This window comes from Myxine glutinosa, chromosome 1 (assembly GCF_964187855.1).
Source record: "Myxine glutinosa chromosome 1, kmMyxGlut1.1, whole genome shotgun sequence".
Lineage (NCBI taxonomy): Eukaryota > Metazoa > Chordata > Myxini > Myxiniformes > Myxinidae > Myxine > Myxine glutinosa.
Window position 1 is genome coordinate 329,429,204 of NC_136261.1, and position 26,180 is coordinate 329,455,383.

A 26,180-nucleotide genomic window follows, 5' to 3' on the forward strand; every position below is an offset into this window, starting at 1 on the left:
CTTATCTCGAGCACTTTGATGACATGAGGAACGATCCAGCTATCAGAAAGATGGATGTGCTCTGTTTTGCTGAGACATTTTTGCATGACGGCCAACGACTAGGACCGGAACAAATGCTCAAGCAGGACGTTCAATGCTTTCGAGCTGAGAGGCCCCTCGACCACGGGATTCACAGAGGAGGCATTATGATTCAGGCTCCACAGGAGATGACTCCAGCGAGTTTGGACACACCATCCACAGCACTGGAGTACACAGGAATCGCCCTCCACGCCCACCGAAGGACAATCAACATCGTGACCGTGTACAGGCCTCCATCACAGGGTCCTAGGATATTCAAAGACCGTCTTCAACAACTGATGACCACACTGAACACAGAAAACCTGACGGTCCTCCTCGGAGATTTCAATTTTGACTTGCTGGACACCCCTGACCATGACATCCTCCAGCTGATGGCTCACCACGGGTTTCGCCAGTGTGTGACCGGACCAACGACTGACCAAGGATCGCTACTGGACCACGTCTACGTCAACCAGCCAGTCACTGTACATGTGGATGTCGTGGACACATATTATTCAGACCACGATATCATTTGCGTCTCTCTGCAAATGTGACTTTTCACCTATGATGAGATGTATTCCTACTTTTAGTTCTTTTATATTATACACAATTATCACTAGTTCATGTATGACTGCATACAGTTAGGTCAATTGGAATACTACGTTCTATTTTAGGCTGATGTATTGTTAGTAACATATAGTTCATGTATTGTTTTTCAATAGGAGTATGCATGTTTACATTATGCTGTAACTTTTCTCCAATTGTTCTCAATTGCAAAACAAGAATTTCAAAAGTAATACAAATTAAAGGTATTAATTCTCATTCATTTTTTTATGGATGTTACACAATTTAATGGTAATGTTCAGGGAACTTGTTTCACGAACGTCCGGCTTTGGACATGTATAGTTATGTACTTGTCAGAAAAATATAATAAAATACATATCAACAGAACAACCATTTCTCTGTCTCATATTTTTGCAGCACTTCGCAGCACATAGAGTCCAAATGTTATCAAGTACCACCACATGGATGTGATTACAATATCAAACTTTTGGCGGGATAGAATGGTTTAATTTGAAACAAATCTTCCCGCATGACAACGTAGGTGTGGCTTTGCTACACAGATCTTGTAGTCTTTTATTTTGGCAACAAAAGTAGCTGCGGCGAAGGTATGCGCTCTACCGAGTGCCCGTTCTAGTTTATATAGTTTTTCATGGTCCAAGGCTAATTATCTCTTGTTTACAATGTCCAACATTTTGGGGATCGCCTCTGTGAGCCAAGCAAAAATGCGACCGAGGGTCTTGAAGCTCACCTGGACCAGGAGCAACAGTCACTGCTCGAACGGCTCCATCCTGAAGTTTCTTTTTATGTGCCGCTTTGTTGCCTTCAAATGTTGCTTTTTCAGTTTGTGCTGCTCTCACCTTTTTGGCAGCTGTTTGCACTTTTGCACCTGAAGCGTTGGTTACATTGTTAACCCTTCTCACAACAGCTGCAGGTGAAGCTCTTGCTTGCCCTCGGCCCCTCTCCGATTTTCTGGGGGAGACTTCAGCCAGTCTGTCATTTTTCCCAGCGTTAGCTGTTCCCTTCAGCTTTCGCCTCGTTTCTTCTTTCGGTGGATTTTTCCCAACCAATGTTCTTTTTCCTTTGTTACCTGCTGCAACATGAAAAGTCAAAAAGTGAGGAATTTTTTTTTCACTTGAGAGACACACATGAACAATTGTATTTGATTTGTTAATTCTATGCATTATTCAGAGGATTATTTAATTAGTAATCTTTCATTGCAAGCCACTCAAGGACCACTCTCATTTTCTGAAAGACTTGTTGTATCTGCCACAATTGTAGTCTGTGCATTATGGTTATCTATTTGTTTGCATTGCCTGGAGTGGGAGACTAAGAGTACCAGTCAGCCAAAACATACACAAAATACAGTAAGCGTATTCCAAAATTATTCGTAAGCGAAATCAAATAACACAAAAAGTGAGATTATAATTCACCTTAAAAATGAAACCACCCAAAAGTGTGAAATGGTTAAAAACAATTCAAAACTTTTGGAGAGCAATATGCAGGGTGTCTCAAAGTCTGGACTCATATAGGAACTCAAAATGCTCCGCGTGTCGTTGAACGCGACAGGACAATTATATCGTGGGGGGGGGGGGGGGGGGGTGGGAAGACTGGGATGCTGCGTACGTAATAGATTGACTCCTTCGCCTTCAACCAGTTGCGCGCCTCCAACAGTTCGTGAAAACGACAAGTAAGGACCCCTTCACCACTCTTTGTCGCACGACTCGCCTCTCATCTGCTGAAGTCGTTCTCCCAGGCACATCCCCTCAAGTAGTCCCACGTGAGCGCTTATATTGGCCGATCGCGTATCAAGCCGCTGCTTTTAGGATACGCCCATCCGTGCGCTTGCCTCGGCCCCGATTGGTCGTGAGCGCTCATCGGTCCGCCCCTTGATGGTGCGTTGAGCGGCCACGCCTTCGTTCCTGGCGCTCCTCCCCCTTCTTCTCCAACTCGGCCGCGTGGCTTATGGCGGCTGGCAGCGAACAACCAAAAGGCAGCGAACGCTGAGGCGGCTGCGGCTGGCAGAGGCGCGTAATACAATTTGGAGAGGGTAAAGCCGCAAAATTAATAGGATGGGAATTTGAGAAGGGGCCTAGGTTATTTGATTGATGCAACGCAGAGTCAAACTATTGGGAACAGATCCTTACCTGAAACACATACGAATGAAATAACTAAAGAAGATCCTATGGTGTTCTACGTGTTGCTGTGGACTAACTAGGGTGCTCTCGTTTAACATTAGAAAATGGGGATATTTACAGGGGATTATTTATAAGGGATTATTACAAATATTTACAAAGTGGAGGGTTCTAAAAACCGCAACAATATATTTGCAAAACTTTCTAAAATCCTGTTTTCTCTTTGTCATTATGGGGTATTGAGCGTAGATTGATGAAGGAAAAAATGAATTTAAACGATTTCAGCATAAGACTGCAACATAACAAAATGTGAAAAAAGTGAAGGGGTCTGAATACTTTCTGAATGCACTGAAAAAAAGAAAGTTTTTGTTTGTTTGTTTGTTTGTTTGTCTGCACACACTGATCTCCTGAATGGTGAAAGATAAGAGGAAACCTCAAAAACAAAAAATGTCGGGACGGGCCCCGGGGAGGTTTTAGGCTAGGTGGCAAGGCCGGTCGAGGCCCAGCTCGGCCGGGCTTGGCCCATTTCACAATTAAAAGCTGAGCTGAATTATAGTAGTCAATCTTCTACAACCGTGAGTAAAAGCTGAATTATAGTAGTAAATTCATTCAAAAAGAACTAAAAATGTCGGGAACGGGCCCCGGGAAGGTTATGGGCTAGGTTACGAGGCCGGTCGAGGCCGCTTCGGCCGGGCTGGGCCCATTTCGCAATTAAAAGCTGAGCTGAATTATAGTAGTCAATCTTCTACGGCCGCGAGTCAAAGCTGAATTATAGTAGTAAATTCATTCAAAAGGACTCGGGCAACCCCGGGTGCTTTCGGCTAGTATACAACACAGGAAAGTCAATGTGGGATCAAGAAATAGTCTCAGATTCTACTTATTTGCATTTTTCTTACCTTTGGAGTCTTTATCTTGAAAAAGGCGGGCCAGGTAGTCACAAAACATTATGAAGCCTGTTAAAAACGATAACAACCAAAAATGTTAATTTTAAATATATGAATAATTAACCATACACGAATGAAAAGACATCCAGCAAATGCAAAGAGCAATTCTCACAATTCTCATGGGAGAGAGAATGTTTCACAATGTATTTTTTGACATAATTTCCCACATATAAATTGGTCTATTACCAGATTTTTCAATCTTACAAAATCCGAACAAAGCATAATGTCTGCTTAACACCTGCAGAAAATAAAGCCACAAGTTCATCCTGGTGGAGTCACTTTATTCTGGACATGCTGTTTCTGCTGTCTCAACAATGGAGGGAGGTCCTCAATGTCAAACAGGAAATTAGAGCTGTCTCCCTTGATATATCACCGTGTCTTCGATACAGTCTGGCACCCCGCTCTGCTCACCAAACTCTCCTCCTATGGTATCCATGGAAATCTCCACGCATGGCTTGCGGACTTCATCTCTGGTCGTCGTCAACGTGTGGCCCTGAATGGATTTCTCTCATCTTCCCTTCCTGTTCAGGCTGGAGTTCCCAAGGCAGTGTTTTGGGTTCTGTGCTTTTTCCGATTTCAACAATAATCTCTTCGACTCTCTGGAAAATCCTCTCTATCTCTTTGCTGATGACTCCACTCTCTGCCGCTCCATACCTCATCCCTCAGATCGGCAGTCCGCAGCTTCCTCACTCTCTGCAGAACTGGTCAAAATCACAGACCAGACACAGACAGACAGAAGATGGTTCGCTGCGTCCACTCGTCAATCTCTCTGTCCTCCAAACTACTTTCAGCACACCTTAGGCTCCCTCTGGCGACACTCCTAGGTACAGCTGGTTATGACATGCAAATCAGCGCAGTTTTCATCTGTTGGTGTTGCACGTAAAGTTGATTGCGAAAAGTATGGATGGACTGAAGGAAAAGATGAACAAGTGGAAGGAATGTATGGAGACAAAAGGTCTGAAGGTGAATATCGGAAAGACAAAGGTGATGGCAAGTGGTAAAGCATGTGGTGAGGTGGAAAAAACTGGGAAGTGGCCATGTGCTGTGTGCAGGAAGGGTGTCGGAGTGAACTCCATTCAATGTACAATGTGCGCTGAGTGGGTTCATCAAAAATGCAGTGGTCTGAGAGGGTCATTAACCAGCGTGGCAGCTACTTTCAAATGTAAGGTGTGCACAGAGGGAGCTGCAGATGGAGGAAATGTTGAGTTGGATCTTGGAGACGGCGTGAAGCTGGAAGGTGTGAAAACATTTTGCAACCTCGGAGACATGCTGAATGGAGAAGGTGGATCAAGACTCGGCAACGGTTGCTAGAGTGAGATGTGCATGGAAGAAGTTTCGGGAACTGAGTGGCGTGCTGATGATGAGGGGAGTGTCGTTGAAGCTGAAGGGAACGGTGTATACTGCATGTGTGAGAAGTGTTATGATTTATGGGAGCGAGACATGGGTAATGAACGTAGAGCAGCAACGAAGGCTGGAAAGGGTGGAAATGCGAATGGTTCGGTGGATGTGCGGAGTATCGGATGTGCCTTCTCCCAATTATCAGCAAAGTCATGGAATCCATCATTGCTTCAGATATGAAATCTTTCCTCTTCTCCAATGGCTTGATCTCTGATCATCAATTTGGTTTCAGACCTGGTCACTCTACTCTGGACATGCTGCTTCTGCTTTCTCAACAATGGATGGAGGTCCTCAATGCCAAACAGGAAATTAGAGCTGTCTCCCTTGACATTGTCTCCCTTGACAATCCCTGGTGTTGGGCTAGCGGCTAGGGTGCCGGCTTAGGATTCCAAGGATCCTGGGTTCGAATCCCGGTCGATCGCTGAATTAACGCCAGGGGGGTTGACTCAGCCTGTCATCCTTCCGAGGTCGGCTAATTGAGTACCAGTTCACTGGTAATTCGCTGTTTGTCGTTAAAGACGGCAAAAAGGGTTGGCGTCAGGAAGGGCATCCGGCCATAAAACATTGCTTCAAATAGGGGACCGAAAAACAACAACAACCACGGTTCCCGAAAAAGGCCAACCCCCGCTTTGCGGGGAAAAATGGCCTCTAAAGGTGGTTTTTTTTGTTCCCTTGACATTTCACGTGCCTTCGATACGGTCTGGCACTGTGCTCTGCTCACCAAACTCTCCTCCTTTGGTATCCATGGAAATCTCCACGCATGGCTCGCAGACTTCCTCTCTGGTCGTAGTCAACGTGTGGCCCTGAATAGTTTTCTCTCATCTCCTCTTCCTGTTCAGGCTAGAGTTCCCCAAGGTAGTGTTCTGGGCCCTGTGCTTTTTCTGGTCTTCATCAATGATCTCTCTGACTCTCTTGAAAATCCTCTCTATCTCTTTGCTGACGACTCTACTCTCTGTCGCTCCATTCCTCATCCCTCAGATCGGCAGTCTGCAGCCTCCTCACTCTCTGCAGACCTGGACAAAATCACAGACTGGGCAAACAAATGGAACATGTCTTTCAATCCTGATAAATCTCACACTCTTACGATGTCTCTCCGAAAAGACCGACTGGAAAACCCTCCCATCCACTTTCTGAATAATCCTCTCCAAGAAGTTCTGTCACTCAAGCTTTTGGGTCTCACTATTTGCCATGATCTTTCCTGGGAAAACCACATTTCAAATCTGGCCTCCAAAGCCAGTCGCCGACTGGGCATCCTCCGTCGTGTGAAGTCCTTCCTTGGCACACCTGAGCTCCTCACCACATACAAGGCTTTCGTCCGCAGCTCTATGGAATACTGCTCTCCCCTCTGGTCTGGTGCTCCTGCCTCACACCTAGCCCGTCTTCACGCTGCTGAAACCAAAGCGTTCAGAATCATTGGAATCTCCCACGATGAGGCTAACTCCAAGGGCCTTTCACTCACTCACCGCAGGCAGGTTGGTGGTCTTTCCGTCTTCTACCGACTCCTCTCTGGCCTTGCCCCCCCCAGCCCTCTCTGGGCTCTGTCCCCCAAATATTCCTACAGGTCGCACAAGATCTGCCTGCAACCCTCTTATGGATAAACTGCCAAAATCAAGACTTTCTGCTCACCTTCACTCCTTCATTCCTCTTTTCTCCCACCTCTGGAACAAACTCCCTCACTCTCTTCAATCCCACTCCACCCTCCAGGTCTTTAAAACAGCTGTTCACCACCATCTCTTATCCTCCCCCATCCAAAACCTTGATCTTTTCTACCCCCGCTAATTTCGGTCCCCTTGTGTTTTATACCTCTCCCCCCCCCCCCCCCCCCGCCTCTCCCCTTCCCACGCCTCCTGCCCCCAAGCCCTCTCCCTCCCACACTTCTCCCTGCTCTCAAATGTTGTGGTTGTGTGCTTCCCCTTCTCTCCCCATCTTGTCTTCCGCTCCCTCTTTTTGTATATTTTGTTTGTCTGGTTGATTTGTTTGTGAAATAAATGTTAGCTCTTTCACGAGCCTCGATTCAGTATACAAAAAAAAAAAAAAAAAAATCGTTGAGAGAGAGGAAGACAAATGATGAATTGCGAAAGATGATGGGAATAGAGCCGGTGATTGATGCTGTGAAGAGGAACAGGTCGAGATGGTTTGGTCATGTGTTGAGGAAGGATGAAAGTGAGTGGTTGAGAAGAGTGATGGAAATTAATGCAGAAGGAAGTAGAGGACGGGGAAAACCGAGAAAGACTTGGCTAAAGATGGTGGAAGAAGAAATGCGGGCAAGGGGGTTAACAAGGGGAGATGCAGAAAATAGGGCAAAATGGAGCAGATTGTCATGGGGACCGCAAGGCTCATCCCCGCTCTAGCAGGGAAAATGGCCTTAAAATGCATGTTGTTGTTGTTGTTGGTCTTGCACGTAAAGTGAGCGTGGAGCGACCATGACAGTTTTTATGAGGTGCAACCACTGAACTATAACACTACGTGGAACGGACGGTGCCCGTGATCCGCTGAAGCCACCGACATGTATGGCGCCCCCTATCGTATGCACCCATAAAAATGAATGCCCCCATAGCCTTTGTGGGTAGGTGTAAGTTTTCCAAGATAAATTTTGCCATTATTTTCATCGCAAGAACGTACTAAAAATATTGAATCCATGATTATCAATGTTACACACATGACTAATACTGTAATGTACACTGTACTTGCACAAAATACAAGGCAAAACATGGCTATCAAGGTCGAGTTTAGGTAATTTTGTGGCATACTGTCCATAATTCACACACAAAGCAAATTACAATAAACATGTCAAAAAAAATTAAAGGAAGTGTAGCACAACAAAGCGCTTAAATTGCATCATATACTTCATACATGTACACATACATAGATATAATAGTGAGTAAACATGCATAAATGTCCATGATAGGTACATGAACATTTTCTGTACAGTGTATACAGTAACAAATATGTTGCATTTCAGAAATGAGCTGATGAGAGTGAGGCAAGAACTTTCAACTGTAGTTATACAAATAACAAGGCAAATTACTGTACACAGTCAAGTGTCAAAGCTTCATACTATTAAAAAAATTACCAGTGACAATAATTTTCACTATCATTAAGATCATACATGTCTTTGAAATATCTGGATGTTGTATGCTAATAAAAAAAAAAATCCAATTTATTATCATTTTCTACATAATATAAAGTCCATGTCTACTGATGACGAAACAAAATTGTTTTGGCTAGGAGCTTCCTTACTTTGGGCCCGGTAGCAGCATCTGTTTTTACCCTTCCTAAGTGGTAGAGCTTGATCTGTCCATACCGTGATGCAATTTTCTTGATCAGGCTGTGAATGTGGTTGTTGTCAATTGTAGTATCAAACTGGTGACGGTGCAACTGAGGAAATAAGTTCATGTGGCTTGTGTTCTCCAGAACTGAGGAAGAGATAGCAGATGTCACTCCACGGCCTTGAGGAAGCTTTCCTTGAGTTATTCTTAGAAGTCGCTGGAAACATTTCTCTGTTTCTCTACATACAGATACTACGCTAGCTGATGGCCTCTGCAGCCTCCCGCGATCTTTCATGGTGACAAAGTCATGAGCATTGCCATCAGAAGATGACATTGCATTGGCACATTCCATACAGTCCATATGCAGCCTAAGAGATTTCACAATGTATCCACTGATGTAGTTGACAGCCGCATCCTTATATTCTGATAAGGGCTCAATATGTGGCATGTCACTGTAGTCATGATCTGTCTTGCTGGGTTGTCTGGGAATGAGATCATACTTTCGAGTAATGTTCATAGTTGTGACATCATTGACGCTCTCAGTGTGAAGAATGGCTGTGTCATCACGAAGAATACAGTTCCCAGTGCCATTTTTTATGTGATGTCTCATCAACAGGCGTTTGTATGCAGCTTTGAACTGTCTTGCAGTGGGGTTGTTGTTGAATCCTCCACGTGCTCTGAGGGCGGAAAAGAACAATTCAATGTGATCCTGAGAGAATTTATACGTTAGTAGGTATTTGAGTGGGGCATCGGTTGGTGCGACAAGTTCTTGATACATGTTTAAAATGCTTCTGATGCTAACAACGAAGCCAACAAAACCAGTCTTTCTTGGTCCTTCACACATTTTCCTACCAGATCCATCTTTGAGACCGAGAAGGAAGACTTCAGCATCATGCAATCGTTGTTGAATGGATGCATGGTTGTCCCCTTTCAATGGTGCTTTCAGCCCCCTTCCAAACGGATTTCTGCTGTTTAAAGCATCGAAGGCTGAATCAACATGCCGAAGAAACTCTATAGTTGCACTGCAGCCCTGGAATTGTGGAAGTTGAAGTTTTTCTTCGCAATATTGCAGAGCATCAGCAACACTGGCACTGAATATTTGTGCTGCCAGGTTCACTTTCATTTTCTGCGTTCTCCACTGAATGTGGGCATTTTTTACCTTGTTCCCAAGTCGGAGTCCTTCAGATCCTTGAAGTTTGTGAAGCTCTTCAATGTATGTCCATTTCACACTTTGACCATCCTGCGTTCTAAAAATCCCACCATCTGCAAATGAATTGCGAAGTAGTTTCAGCATATGGCAGACGTCAAGTATCACATATACGCGCACGGAAGGGTCAGCTGGGTGTGGAAATGAAGGATCCATTCCATTGATGTTCACGTTTGCTCCTAGTACCTTCATCATTGCAATATGGCAGGATGGCCCATCGCACGTTAATGACACAGCACGTACACCAATGTTATTCAGTCGCAACAGACATTCCAGAACCAAATTTGCCCTTTCTGCTCCCGTCATTCCATCTATGAGGAAATATGCTAATGGTATTTTCCAAGATTCATTCACTGAGACTGCCATGAGAACAAGGGCATCTTTAGCTAATGGGGTGGCATCATCTGTTGCACCATTTCCAACATCTACATAGCCATGATATTTGCCTTCAGCAAATTCCACATGCTTGTGAATAGACATCTCGTCCAACATCAAGGCGATGATAGTCTCCTTTCCAGTTTCTCTGTTTCTGGTCACTTTTCCTGCTAGTGAGGAGAATGCCTGTTTCGTGAAACCTGGATCACCATCAATCCTACTGTACCATCTCCGAAGTTGGCGTGGGTGGGGTATGCTCAAGTCAAAAGTTTTTCTGACATATTCATAAGCCTTTGCCGAGTAGAATTGTAGTGTGAGTGCAAAGGACTTCAGCTCCTCAGGATAAGCAGATGATCCCTTTCCCTTTTTGCATTCAACGATTCTTGTCATCAAATCTTTAGGTATGCCATCAATGGTGCCATCAAGCAAGTCCGCGCAATTGGTGGAAATCAGGTTTTCATTCCGTAGCTCATTGATGACACCTCTCAGGGTCTCTACCTTCCGCTTAAAACGGCGTGTTCGTTGATGCACTACTTTCATTTTCTTTTGACATATTTCCAGTCTCTCTATGGACTTATCTAACTTGTGCTTCAATTTCCTCGGAGAGTCCATTGTAGCATAATTGTGCTCAGCCAGCGGGTCAACAGGGGCATTTTGCTGTGGCAATGGGCAAGAATGAAGATCTGGTTCCCTTAAAGGTGGTGTAGAAATGCGGACTGCTGGGCATTTCCGGTTGTTCACTTTCTGAAACAAAAAACAAAAAACAAAATTTCAAAGGGTAATTCCATGCAAACAGTGATGTACATTGCAGAAGCTAATAATTAAAATTGCTGTAATCACTATAGGAACTAGTAAATTTCATAAATTAGTATTTTAATCACAAAGTACCAGAAGGTCTTACATTGGTTGCCCATTTGTGTGCACACAAACAAAATCAGAATTTCTGCCAGTGTGCATTAGCAGGTAACATAAATGTTCCCAAAATGTGATCTCTTTCAATACATTAGTTGTCTAAGAGACTAAGACAATCAAATAGACAATGTCATCAGATATAAAGATAAATTCTTTAAAACTATTTTATTGCAGCCGTCTAATGACAGGTGCCTCTTTTGGTGAAAATTGTCATCCCTTAAACAATGGCTTTATTCCAAAGTGTTACTAAAATTCATTATGAAATTTAATTTTGTTTTACACCTCACCAATTGCATCAATTATTTCTGATGTGAAGGATTGTCTTAGTACCTCAAAACCTGATCAAGACACACAATATCAAAGATGGAATCACATGTGACATATATACTGTACATGTCACAATGTACTCTACCTGTATTTCTTAGTCTAAGTTTGATATAATTATTAATAATAGAACAGTGTACACTCAGAGCAACTTGGATTTAAATGTACAGATGTGAATACAACATACCTTTTGGAGATGACGAGGGAGGTCAAATATTGTTGGCACAGCAGAATCACGGAGCTTTACACGCAGTCCAAACGTGTGGAAGCTTTGTGCTGTGAAGTGCTTGGAGCATAGCACAGACCTGGCTGTTGGCATCCATCTGTCCCTCCGCATGTTTATCAGCCATTGCCTCAACCGATCTGGGTTGCATCGTGGAAACCTGAAAAAAAAAGTGATTACATGTAAGTGACAAAAGGGTGACAAGGGAAAAAAATGGAAAAAAATTGGCGTTTCCTTACCTGTGAAATGTCAACCCTTTCTCGCGATTTTCACGAACATCTCGATTCGTGCAGTTGATTGCAGAACAGGATGGCATTCTGTTTTACTCTAGTATCATGTCACCGAAGTGAAACAACTAAGAACAAATGTGCAATTATGAAAGAAATCTCTATATAAATCTTGCAAGATGTGTACGTCGTTCAATCACAGCGATACAAAAGCAATACGCTTTTTGCGTGACTAAATCCCATAATGCATTGCGATCCCGTGGCTTCATGTAAAACTCACTGCCTATGGGCCTTTTGTGTGTGTGTTCGCAGACTGTCCGTTCCACGTAGTGTTATAGTTCAGTGGGTGCAACCGACAAACACGCATGAGGGACAACCGGTTTAACGTCCAATCCAAAGCGAGGGACGATCCAGATATGTTATCAGATATGTTATCAGTTATCATAACACCAGATATGTTATCGCTTCTAACTGCGAGGATATCAATCAAAGGCAAAATAATTCACATTGATTTCAGAAGAATAAAAAAGATGTAAAATGCCCACATGACGTCATTAACGGGAAATTCGCGAGCTCGACCGACGACATCGTTTGACCAGACTCACCTTCGACATTTGACCTTAATGGAAAGACGAACACACTCAATAAACTGAATGATTATAATTGCACTCACACATATAGAATGTGTGTTAAACTGAAGCTCGTAACACGCATTCTGTTAACACTACTACTGACTCACCGTCGTCGTCACCGTGGAAACCGTGTCGTCGTAACGTCACTCTACCGTTGTCGTCGTAACGTCGACGACGTCGTGACGTGACGTGACGTCACGACGACGTGACTGACGTAACGATTATGCCGTCAGGTCACAATGCTTAATGTGGTGACGTCAGGTGACAAACAAAGGGGGCGTGGTCAGTAAATATAATGTGTGGCGTTTTGTTTCGATATTATTAATTATTTTTGTTGTATTATTTTTATTGTTATTGTTATATCTACCTCAGGTTCGACGGGAGTTTACAGTTCCACCATGGGTCTGTCGGTACACCATCCACACAAATTGAAATTGTTTTTTTACGGCGTCGCCCATAGAGCAAAGCCGTCAAGAACAGTTTGTCCGTCCGTATGTCCGCTCAAACATATACCAATCAGAGCTGAGGATCTGGTCACATGACAGGGCAGGGGGCGGATCCAGAGGGGTTCAGGGGGTGCATACCCTTGCCCCCTTCGATCCAGGATGAGCAGGGGGTGCGCATCCCCTCTTCTCTGGATTTTTGATCAATTATAAGCTCTGAATATCCCGGAACGGCCCTCGTGTCCAGATTATTTTGAACAAGGAACGTTTCAGGCGGCTGGTTGATTTGTTTGTGAAATAAATGTTAGCTCTTTCACGAGCCTCGATTCAGTATACAAAAAAAAGAAAAAAAAAGCAGTCACTTCAGCGGATATGACGCGGACGATGACGACGTGGCGATGACGCAACACATGGGTGGAGCTTGAATTGAATATGCGATGAGGCAAACATGGGCGGAGCATAAATATACAGCATTACATTAAAACTCGTTTACAGCGGAGCACAATTATAATGGTTGCAGTACAGTTTGCGCAGAATTCAAATTTCTCTTCATGTTTGTGTCAATTATTCGTGTGTGTACAGGATCGATACTCATGTGCTATGTCGACGAGTTCATTAAATCGCTCGACATGGGGTACGTTCACAATAGTACAATCCTATTGTGAACACCCCTCGCCGAGCACGTTAGTGGACTCGTCCATCCAATAATGCATTGCTGAGCGCTGAGGAAACTGGTCAATGCGGTCTACAGAGGTATCATATCGACAAACATCGGATCACTTACTTTGTCTTAAGACAAAAGTCTAAACGAGTGAGTGTCATGGAAGATCCAAAAAAGAGGTATATTACGGACTTCTTTTCGTCCATCACTGCGACAGACCATATCTATCTATAATTCCAGTAATCTCTGTCTGTACGTTTGTACGTTTGTACGTCTGTTTGTCTGTGACCGCTGTTTCTCGACAACCACGGGTCCGATATACTTTTAACTTGCCAGGTATATTGCTGGGGACCCGAGGATGTGCCTTTTCAAGGTTTCATATTAATCGGACAATTACTTACCGAGCTATGTCCAAAAAACGATTCAACCAATCAGAGAGCAGCGAACGATCGCGTGTGCCGAACGTGGAGGACACACTCTGCCTCGGATGGCACATTTGAGAGCGTATTCATTTATTTCACGTTTGCAAACTATGTTGGCGTTAAACTACGTTTTAAAACTAATAAAACCGAATTTGCGATTCATTCGCTTTCCTGCGCGTTTGTGCACGCGATGGCGATTTCTTTACCAAACTCCGGAAGCCGTTCGCTTTGGACCAAACCATTGCATGTAAATAGAGGGGGGGGATTGTCACCGTACTCGCAAGCCGTTCGCTTTGGACCAAACCATTTCATGTAAATAGAGGGGGGGGGATATAATTTTAGATATAGATATAGTACGGGCAATGCCCTAGTTATAAATATAACAACAGATGAGGCACAACACCCACTGGGTAGGCCTGCAGCAGCACCAGCAACTGAGGCACAACCAGAGGTACGAGTACGCCGTATTGTAATGAAGCAACCACGTCTTCCGATCCCCTTGGCAATACAAACACTCAAAGTGAGTGATGCAACAAACGACAAATCAGTGCCTGTGTTGGAAGGCGTACAGCCCGCGCCAGCTTATGATGTCGGTGATATTGTGGCCGATAACGAGAAAATCAAGTACTTAGTCTTAAATGAGCATCACTGCCCACAACATTTTGATTCCCTGTGTGTCCAACGGATCAACCGGAAGGGACAAAATGGTTCATATGTGCTGAATTTTCGCAGAGAGTGGCTCGATCGTTACAAATGGTTGGCTTACAGTGCTGTACTTGGAGGTGGGATATGTAAGTTCTGTGTTATGTTCCCTCCAAAAAATGATCAAATTAAGTCAGGGGTGCGAGTCCGATCACCCTTAACCAACCTACGGAAAGCAACTGGGACAGACGGTGCACTGGTACTCGCAATTACAGACGGTGCACGAAAGCAACTGGTACTCGCGATTCGCAGTGGTCATATATATGGTCCACGGTGTGGTCTCGGTTATCTACATGGTCCACGGTGTGGTCATGGTTACCTATATGGTCCACAGTGTGGTCACGGTTAACTATATGGTCCACAGTGTGGTCACAGTTACCTACATGGTCCACTGTGTGGTCACAGTTCCCTATATGGTTCACAGGCTTGTTACGGTCATCTATATGGTCCATGGTGTGGTCACGGTTATCTACATGGTCCACGGTGTGGTCATGGTTAGCTATATGGTCCACGGTGTGGTCACGCTTACCTATAAAGTCCACGGTGTGGTCACGTTACTTATAAGGTCCACGGTATGGTCACGGTTACCTATAAGGTCCACGGTGTGGTCACGCTTACCTATATGGTCCACGGTGTGGTCATGGTTACCTACAAGGTCCACGGTGTGGTCACCATTACCTACTTGGTCCACGGTGTGGTCACGGTTACCTATATCGTCCACAGTCTTGTCACGGTCATTTATATGGTCCACGGTGTGGTCACGGTTATCTACATGGTCCACGGTGTGGTTATGGTGACCCACATGGTCCACAGTGTGGTCATGGTGACCTATATGGTCCACAGTGTGGTCCTGGTTACCGACAGTCATGTGAAAAAGTAAGTACACCCCATGAAATGTTTTTTAAAAATCTTTTTAACATATGTGGACATATCAATATTTGATTTTCATTTAAACAGTATCTATAGATAAAGGTGATCTAATTGAGCAAAAAACAATCAAAAATTGACTTTGCAATAATTTATTCAACAAAAAATTAACAAAGATGCCATTTCCTTCTGTGGAAAAAGTAAGTACACCCTTGGCTCTAATAGGTGGTATTTCCCCCTTCGGCAGAAACAACCTCAAGTAGGCATTTCTTATAACTGTCTACCAGTCTCTGACATCGACTGGGAGAAATTTTTGCCCACTCCTCCATGCAGAATTCTTTCTTTCAGCTGTGCGATGTTTGAGGGGTTTCTGGCATGCACAGCTCGTTTCAAATCCCCCCACAACATCTCAATGGGATTTAGATCCGGGCTTTGACTTGGCCATTCCAGAACCCTCCATTTCTTTCTTTTCAGCCATTCCTTGGTGGATTTACTGGTATGTTTAGGGTCATTGTCATGTTGCGAGGTCCACCTTCGGTTGAGCTTCAACTTTCCGACAGATGGCCTCACATTATCCTCAAGCACCCTCTGGTACAATGAAGAATTCATGGTGGATTCTATGATGGTGGGCTGCCCAGGACCTGATGCAGCAAAGCTGCCCCAAACCATAATATTTCCACCACCATGCTTTCCAGTTTGTGTCAGGTTCTTGTGGTCAAATGCTGTCTTTGCTTTTCGCCAAACATGTCTTCTGGTACTGTGGCCAAATAGCTCGACCTTTGACTCATCTGTCCAGAGCACATTGTTCCAGAAGTGCTGGTCTTTGCCTCTGTGTTCATTGGCAAACTTTTCGTCTTGCCCTGATGTTCTTTCTGGACAGTAAAGGTTTCCTCCTGGCACACCTCCCATGTAGATCAAATTTGTACAGCCTCTTTCTAATGGAAGACTCGTGAACTTTGACATCAACAGTGGCAAGAGCTGCCTGTAGGTCCCGTGATGACATTCTGGGGGTTCTTAGGGACTTCTTTCAGCATCTTGCGGTCTGCTCTCGGGCAGAACTTGCTGGGGCGGCCTGGCCTGAACAAGTTGGCAGTTGTTTGGAATCTTCTCCACTTGTAGATGATCTTCCGGACAGTCGAATGATTGATTTCAAATTGTTTGGAGATCTTTTTAAATCCCTTCTCAGACTCGTAGGCATCTATAACCTTCTTTCTGAAGGCCTCAGAGAGCTCTTTTGATCTAGGCATGGTGACGCCACACACTTCAACAACAAAGAGCAAACCAAACTAAATGTCTGAGGTTTAAATAAGACAGGTTCCTCCAAGGTCCTCTCTAACGATGTTCTAATCATTTGCACCTGAGCTGGTGCACCTGATTCTAATTTTAGGTGTTTGATGTAGTGATAAATGTTGGGGTGAACTTACTTTTTCCACATGTGAAATTAGCATTTATGTTTATTTAAATTATACAATGGACTACAAAATGTAAATGTTTCATGATATTTGTTATATTTTATCACCTTTATCTATCAATATTGTTGAAATGAAGATCAAATAGCTGTGTGTTGAAATATGTTGAAAAAGTCAAAACTTTATGTGGGGTGTACTTACTTTTTCACGTGACTGTATATGGTCCACGGTTTGGTTACAGTTACCTACAAGGTCCATAGTCTGGTCACGGTTACCTATATGGTCCACAGGGTGGTCATGGTCACACGCTGAGCTGTGTTTAATTTCCCAATAACGCAGGTATTGAGCTATCCGAGCATGGGATGGGTGAATCTGGTTTAGTGTGGACCATTGGGGTAGATCGTATCCATGAAGTTATTCTATCAGGTAAGGAATAAGGTTTTTTTTATTGGAGGGGGAGGGGGGTGGAGAGGTGAGTTTAGAATTTTCCTTGCACTTGTCCACATTACTCATTAATCTGCAGCAGAATCCGTTAAAAAAAACCAATGGCACAGGATTTGTTTGATCAAAAATCACGTCGTTGATTTATAAAAGCCAATTTATTGCTGTAATTTGCGAGATTTGAGAAAAATACCATTTCATCTTTGTACAACTCAAACCTTAATTCGCTTTATTGTTGTTTTTCTGCATAATGTACATTCTATGTGTTGGGGATCACCAGCAGAACAGACGATTACAGCCCTCTGGTGGTCTTTACAAGAATGAAACTGAAGTGAAAGTGAAAAGTGAAATGTGTGTGAAAAGTGCAAGTGAAAAATATGCAGGTGCCTGCTTCACCTGAAACTCGGCACAGTATATCAGTTACACTTATCAAAAGTTTATATTGAATTTAACTGAATTAAATTTTATTACCAGTCCACAAAAATGGACCGTAAAACAAAGCTCACAATCTTAGGATAAAATATTTTGGAATTTATTTCCAAATGCATAAAAAAAAAAAATGATGACAAAAACATAAGCAATAGCACAATAAAAACCTAGCACAAAAAACAAATATCTATAACCATCAAACTATCAAAATTGCACAGAGATTTGCACAGACAAAAAGAGAGAACCAGAACAACAACAAAAAAACAACAACAGAGAACAACAAATAAAAAGAACAGAGAGAACAAATAAAAATAGGCGTTTGAATCTCCAACACCCAGGCTCCAACCATTACGCCGGGTCAGTTCTGCATAGTCGGCTTTTGAAAATTTGAAGAAAAAACAACATGGCCAGTCCAGACGGTGAAGATATATGTATGAATCTGCTACCACGAAAACGAAAGCATCTCAAACCTGGACAAATGCAAAATCTGCTGGGACTTATCTCATGCCTTATTAGTCCCCTACCGGTGTACACCGGAGGGGACTATAGGTTTGCACGCCGTCCGTCAGTCCTTCAGTCCGTCAGTCCATCACGCAAAGAACAGTTTTCCGGACTTTCTTTCTTAACTCTTAATGCTAATGATTTCAAACTTGGCACATCGTTTCCTCATGATAATTTACAGATCAAGTTCGAACTTCACGACGTTTCGATCATTTTTGACAAAGTTATGGCACTTTGAACTTTGGGAATTCTGATAATTCTGATGATCCTTAACTTAGTGCCATTTTACGTTTTAATTTCCTTTAAAAAAGATTTTCTCTGCAATAATAGCCGGCGAAGCTGGTGTTGTCAATAAACGAGTACGTATTATGTTGAAAACCTGATTATGCCTTGGCTCGAGAATCTGAAGCGCCGTGGACGCAGCCATCTTGTGGAGGCGGAAGTATGCATAACAAATTTAAAACGTTCATTAGGAGTTTCTTTCACCCGTCGTCGTTTGATTCACAATCTTATGCACCTCCGATGTATTAATAAAATAATTTAAGACCAACATCGGCCCGCACGGACCTGGTTATCTTCAACAAAACGCGTCACCAAACACCGGACCCAATGAGAGTCGAGCATTTGCAAAAATATGTCTAAAATGAAATCACTCACTGGATGGAGTGCTGGAGACAGCCATCGACCGGATGCGGAGGTTTGCATAAAACTATTGCGAAAACGTTCAATAGGAGCTTGTTTCACCCGTCGTTCTTTGATTCATAATCTAATGAAACCTCTCATTAGTAATTAAAATACGTTAAGACCAACCTCGTTATCTTCAACGAAAATCGTCATCAAAGACCAGAACCAATGAGATTCGAGCATTTGAAAAAATATTATTACGCGTTTCGGACGGTGAAAACGGCGTCAAATATTCTCACATTGACGAAAAATTATTTTTTAGAAATCTCGTGGCCGTCGGAGAACCGAATCAGCCAATCAGCGCCCTCGACACAGGACATCTTACCAGCGCCCTCGACACAGGACATCTTACCAGCGCCCTCGACACGTCTGCGACGCCGGGAACGAGGTTGGTGCAAAACAACCGAATCACGCATAACCATATACTGCTCGAAATAGTTCTCATCATATACTCAAATTTCCTAAGCTAAATCGTCATTGCTTTGGGCACTGTTGTCTGTTACGGAGAAAGAACAAGAACCGAAATGAAAGGAAAAATGGTACAACCTCCACCAGTGCTATCATCACTGAAACATGATTCGACAACAGTCCATGGTAACTTGAGAGAGGTTTTTACGTTGCACCAAGTAAAGCCATCGGATGTGACACCATTGTCTTCTTTTTGGGAATATGCTGCAGTAGATGTCCCTGGTGATGGGTCATGTTTTTTTGAGGACTGTCTGCTCTTCTCTTTTACCAAGTCTTACCAGGTACGGTACCTACTACACCTACCTACTACCAACTACCTAACCTACTGATGCCATAGTGATGGGTAAAAATAGTGGCAAGAGGCTTTGGCTTCGCCGACTCATTGCGGCTTTGCAGTCGGTACTAGTAGGACCGATTGAGATCAAATTTTAACCAAAGGAGGGACTCGGTCTGTAGAATATTTTAATGGTAATTATGACGTCATAGGTCACGTGGTTCGGGCGCCATATTGTTTTTCGTGAAAACACGAAAACCCCTTTTTCTCTTCAACGGCTGAACAGATCGAGGCCAAACTTTGCAGGCAGAATCACATACCCATGACGAACAAAAAAGTCAGCGAGCATGACGTCATGCGTCACATGGTTTCAGAGTTATGACGTTTTTAAACATGAACCTTTAAAACCGAGCCCCTCCCTCATTTTTGATCCAATCGAGGGGAAACTTCACAGATCTGTTCCGCATGTCAGTCTACTAAAATGTCCTTTTGGAATTTGCGATAGCTCACGTGGTTTGGCAGATATCGTTAATTAAACGAAAATATTTTTAAAATGGATATCTCTTGAATCGCTTTATTGATCGACGTGAAACTTCATACTATACTAGAAGCCATGAAGTGTAACAAGTCTGCAAAATTTCAAGATGATTGGATGTACGGTCTGGAAGCTAGAAGTTGTTATTTCGTGAAGAAGAAGAGGCTTCACGTTTGCGGATTTAATTATTTATCACATGTCCAGACTGAAAGCATCGTTGGACACGACCTGTCGCGGTCATTTTAACCTCAAATAAAATTCTAATTTAAGATTTGTCAATAGCTGAGGTATATTAACAAAGGAATAAAACAGATTTGGTCAAATTTTGACTTTTTTAACTCGATCGCATTTGACAGAGTTGTGACAAGCTGAGGAAGAAGAAACCTCGCATTGGCTTCTGCAATGTGCCATAAAAAAATGGATATCTCTTGAATCGCTAGTACCTCAGACCGTGAGTTGGTAATAATTTATATAATTCACACAGTGCAATACGTGCAGGCCGCTCCACGGAGCGACCTTGCGGGCTTATCAACGAGGCGAGGCGTGACACACGTGTCTCAGCATACCTCAGATCAAGTTTGAAAACCAGCATCAACCGTGCATAAATTTGCATATTCGATCATTTTTGACAAAGTTATGGCACTTTGAACTTTGGTAGGGGACATGTATTGCAGCGCAATACTCAGAATGCTTGTTTATATAGCGGGTGAACCGTGACTGCTGCGCGTGGTAATTGTATCACGTAGGTTCTGTACCGGTCTCGTCAAATTATTTCCCGTCTCCAAAGCTAAGTGACAGGCTTTGATTTGTGCCAACATTATAGTCTCATCCACACCACTCTCTCCTCCATTTGGAAAGCTTCTGGCTAACTGCAACCACTTGAGACAAAGCATGGCTTCCATGACTAGTTTGCAGGCCCTCACTCCATGACTGGAGAATTTTTCTTCCTTCATCGGAGCTGAGGTTATACGATTGCAGGGCTTCCCGAAGGAATGTTTTTCTAAAGTGGAGCCAAAATCTTCTCAAAACTGAACAAAATATTGCCAATTTACTGCTTTATTCACAATGCATCAGCATTACTGAGGAGAGTAAATCTGTAACTTTGACAATACCTATTTCGGTCACAAATTTAATTTGGCTTATTCTGCATTATCATTCCATTCTTATTTTTCCTCCTCTTTATCTATTATATAATGTGAACCGTGGTGTCTGTCCATGCATACGTCTGTCTCCCCTTCACGGCGGCTGCTTCCCGCACTGCGTTGGAAAAGCTGCGCACGCAGGTAAAGGTCAATATTCACTTTTGAAACTAGAGAGTCCATAAAACAAGATACCCCGCACAGTATTATTATTTCGTATGCAGTCTGTGGCTGCTGGTTGCATCATTGCAGGGAGCGAGCACTGCTGTGCAGCTGATGCAGTGCCCCCTGGTTCTCGTAAGCTGGTACTCATTTTGCCGACCTCAAAAAAATGCCAGGCTGAGTTAACCCACCTGGTATTATTTAACAAAACAAAAGGGACTCACAGAGCACAGAGAGAGCGGGACAGCGATAACTTCCTGACTGAGTAAACCATAAAGCAATACAGCTTGCACTATTATTACCAGACAATGGTTGTTTGTCCGTGTTCCATTCTTTTTAAAATGCTGAGCGTCAAGCAAGGAAGCAGCACAAACTCTTTTAAACGTGCTTGGGCTGACTCAGCCAGGACTCCACACACCGACCTCCCACATTCAGAGAAGACACTCCAACCACGACGTGATTGAGAGTGTCAAAACAATCATGTCAGGAGGTGGGATTCGAACCCACGCCTCCAGATGAGACTGCGACCTCAACGCAGCACCTGAGACCACTCGGCCACCGACTGCGACCTCAACGCAGCGCCTGAGACCACTCGGCCACCCTGACTACATAGTCTCATTAAGCGTCAGAATGTTGGAAAGTATAATAATTCATAGTAGAGTGAAAATTATTTTGAGAAAGACAAGTTACACACCTGCAGCAGACCCAAACGACTAATTTTAAAAAGAAGACGTCATGCAGAGCACGACACTTGCAAAGTACACCCCCACCGCCCCAAAAAAGGTTGCCATTGATCCATCAAATTGTCCATTTCATCAAGATTAAAATTGACGATATTGATCAAAGCTCGGGTTAACAGGATGTGAAGTGACGATTTTTCAGATGAAAATTGATGATTTTAGAGGTTTGACTTTGAGTTTACCTTTGACCTTTTGACCTCAAAAATAGTTGGTTTTCCCATTTAGTGACTCAATGTGCAAATGTTCTTCAATTTCCTCAAAGTCTTTGGGATGAACGATGACGTCTCGAGGTTGTTAAAAATAATAATCATGTCAGGAGTGGGATTTGAATCCACGCCTCCAAGGCAGACTGTGACCTGAACGCAGCGCCTTAGATCGCTCGGCCATCCTGACACTGTGTCATCACAAAATCCTGACTTCTTGTCATCACAACATCCTGTTGATTCAATTTTTTTTCAAAATGACAGAGAAAATACATTCATGTTGTAAACAGAGAAACAAGTTTAACATCACCTTGCCCAGATGATGCATGTTCAGCATCCTTTGGAAACAATCTTTCAAAATAAAGAAAACAATGTTGGAAAATTCACAAAAAAATTCAAAACGGTTGCTGTTGTTGGAATTCTTGTTGGGTGTCGATTTTTGAAGTGTGCACCCATTGGCCGGACAGCTGCCGGACCACACCCACATCTGATGCTTGACTCCACCCACCATAGTGCCAAGACGAAGTGATATGGTCGCCATCTTGTTTCCTGCATGGTTGAGCACATTCGGGCAATGCAGGCCTCTGCTGATTATGGACTGCCCAGCTTTGCTTCGTCACGTTTCCATTGGATTTGTGTCGAGTGTTAAATTATTAGTTCGGTTTAATCAAGACCCAGAAACGTGTTACGTAATTTTTGAACGGCGCATTAAATGCGTTTCCCAATCGGCCCGTTGCCGGATTTTTAAAGCCCATTCAATCACGCCAAATGACAAAGTGAACAAGCATTCTGAGTATTGCGCTGCAATACATGTCCCCTACCAGCAGTCTGTCGTCCGGAAAACTGTTGGGGAAATTACCAAAGTTCAAAGTGCCATAACTTTGTCAAAAATGATCGAAACGTCGTGAAGCTCGAATTTGATCTGTAACTTATCATGAGGAAACCAGGTACCAAGTTTGAAATCATTAGCATTGAGAGTTTAGAAAAAAGTCTGGAAAACTGTTCTTTGCGTGACGGACTGACAGACGGAGAGACGGAGTGCAAACCTATAGTCCCCTCCTAACCTATAGTACACCGGTAGGGGACTAATAACATTCATGTCCATACATTATATGTAATCAGTTTATGAAGCATGTTGCGTCGCAAAACAAAGGACAAGACCAGAACTGAAAGACAAAAAGACGCTAGTGCATGCGTATAATTTAATGACTGGTCGAATTTGGTAGCGCATATTGCAACGGATATCCTCATGATTCTACACGTCGCAGCTGGTGACCACACTGTGGTCATTTTTCTCTTGTTCTTTTATTACTTCTTCTTGGAGGCAATCTATTTATCATGGAGTAAATTAAATACATTGGGACATGGCAGTGCCATGTCGGATACTAGGCCTTTATTCGGCGTCTGTTCAACTCACAAATGCAGCACAGACTGGACTAAGCCAATTAAAGCATGATGAGTGTTCCAGTAGGAAATAATGGGGGCTAGGGTGAAGATAAATGGGGTAAAAGTAGGAGGGAAAAAGAGAAGACATAAAGAACATATGCCACCTCCAGATTATAATTAGCTCAAGAGAATTTCATTATAACCTCAAATAATGTGTAAAATACACTTCTTCTCTAGATATGGGGCTGTCAGCAGTGCAAATTATTTAGCTAATGAGCTCTGGGTGTGCAGAAAGCAGAAACATAAGATCAGCACCAATTCCAGCAGACAGAACCGCCACTGAGCTGCATCTCTCCAAGCAAAGCACACAGCAGGGATGATTTTCCACAGCCGACCTTTCCCACAATCATTGTCAACTGGCCTGGTGCACAAACACACACACACACACAGTATATAAGTGGGAAGAGCTCTCAAGCCAGGATGCTAAATTCAAATATTTGAAGGAAAAGGGATAATGGAGGATTGAGAATTACTCTTAAGACATTAAACCAGCCAAAATTCCAGTGAACTGCAGGATGAGGATCTTAGTCAACTAATGTTGGGTTGGAGGCTGGGGGAGGGGGGGGGGGGTGAGGGGGGAGTGGAGGAGGTGGATGGCTTAGACGTATGCACATTCACCTCTAAGTTGTCTAGCCTGGGTTTGAATCCTGACCCAGCTATAAACTGTCATCCCAGTGTTTCACACCCAGGGGGATTCATTGATGTTTGTGCCGTCCCTTTGATGGACATTAAATGGGCATCCCATCTCCAAACATTAGTTGGTGGATGTTAAAGACCCCATGGTGTCCTTCACAAAGAGTAGGTGAACACTTGCCGGTACCATGAACAAATTCCAAATTCCAGCCCTAACTACTGCTGTGAAGGTAATGACAAATCACCTAGTGTAACCCTTTGCTCGGAAATCTGATACCGATGCTTTGTGAAGAGTATCGCACATCAGAGAGAAAGAGAAAGAGAAAGAGAAAGAGAAAGCCCACTCCTCCCTCCAGGTCTTTAAAACAGCTGTTTACCACCATGTCTTATCTTCCCCCATCCAAAACCTTGATCTTTTCTACCCCCGTTAATTCACCCCAGATCCACTTTTTTTTGGAAATACCGAATTTTTGAAATACCGACTAAGTGTGCATATCAAAGAGAAAGAGAAAGAGAAAAAGAAAGAGACAGAGAGATACTAAAACGTATACCCATATTAAACTTATTAAAAGGATACTTAATGCATCCCATTGCTTATAACTCCCAATATGAAACTCATACAATCTGGTTGCAAATGTAAGTGTGCATATCCAAGAGGGCAGGCGACTGGGGAAAATTTTTGGGGTCTGTCGATTTCTCCATTTGGAAAAAAGGGATGTGGGATGTTACACTTAGAGAGGTGTCCGACCGAGAAACAAATCCCACAAGGCATCAGCACAACCAGTGTAAAATGCTGCAACGGCTATATCAATTTTAAAAATAAATTTCATTTGAAATTGATGTGAAAACGTTTGCAGGCAGCGGTCCTGGCATGGTCTCGGAGATTCAATCGATTTTCCCGAGGGATCAACACAGTGGTACAAAACAAGCCGATTAGATTCTGGTTCAGGTACGGATGTAGATCCAGCCTATCAGTGATGTACAAAACTTAAACTGTTTAGCTTGGTGGAGATATGCGCTCCACCGAGTGCCATTCTATTTTCTACGGCGTAGCCCGTATGTATGTATGTATGTATGTATGTATGTATGTATGTATGTATGTCGCCTCAAACGTACACTAATCAGAGCTGAGGATCTGGTCACATGACAGGGGCGATGTCATGTCATTAAGGTGGTACGGCTGAGTCCACACACCGCCATTTTGATTCCTATGCTGTTCAGGCCGGACATATCATTGAACCTATTGCCAAAATCAAGAATCTCTATTCACCTTCACTCTTTCATTCCTCTTTTCTCCCGCCTATGGAACAAACTCCCTCACTCTCTTCAATCCCACTCCTCCCTCCAGGTCTTTAAAACAGCTGTTCACCACCATGTCTTATCTTCCCCCATCCAAGCCTTGATCTTTTCTACCCCCGTTAATTCACCCCAGATCCACTTTTTTTTTTTAAATACCGACTTTTTTCTTTCCTGGAAGTTCCAGTAGTGTCCATGTGTTTTATACTTTCCCACGCAACCCCCCCCCCCCACCCCCACCTTCCCATGCCTCCTCCCCCCAAGCCCTCCCCCTCCCACAGATCTTCTGTTGTACCTGATCTCTGCTGTTGTACTTGTGTGCTGCCCTCTCTCCACATCTCGTCTCCCGCTCCCTTTTTTTATGTTTTGTGTGTCCGTTTGTTGTTTTTTTTTGTGATTGATGTTAGCTCTTACACGAGCCTCGATGTTACCTTTCATGTATCACAATCTGCATGCTCCAG

At 43.4% G+C, this 26,180-nt stretch overlaps 1 protein-coding gene across 5 annotated transcripts in view; it reads right to left on the minus strand.

The window, feature by feature from the left end:
- Positions 1-890: 890 nt before the first annotated feature.
- The window catches only part of LOC144889479 (ATP-binding cassette sub-family C member 8-like), a 96,074-nt gene continuing 70,784 nt past the window's right edge, over positions 891-26,180 (minus strand). For 3 of the 5 annotated variants that reach the window (XR_013621766.1, XR_013621769.1, XR_013621768.1), the window contains 2 exons: positions 23,452-24,151; positions 17,351-18,158 (listed from right to left, as the gene is read on the minus strand). Coding sequence is in view for 1 of the 5 variants with exons in the window: in XM_078769740.1 (XP_078625866.1) it covers positions 3,688-3,706; positions 24,046-24,151 (125 nt within the window). In the remaining 4 variants the exon portion in view is untranslated. Of the gene's footprint in view, positions 1,712-3,649; positions 3,707-17,350; positions 18,159-23,451; positions 24,152-26,180 lie in introns of those variants that run through there. The other 2 variants (XM_078769740.1, XR_013621767.1) reach the window with 2 other exon arrangements.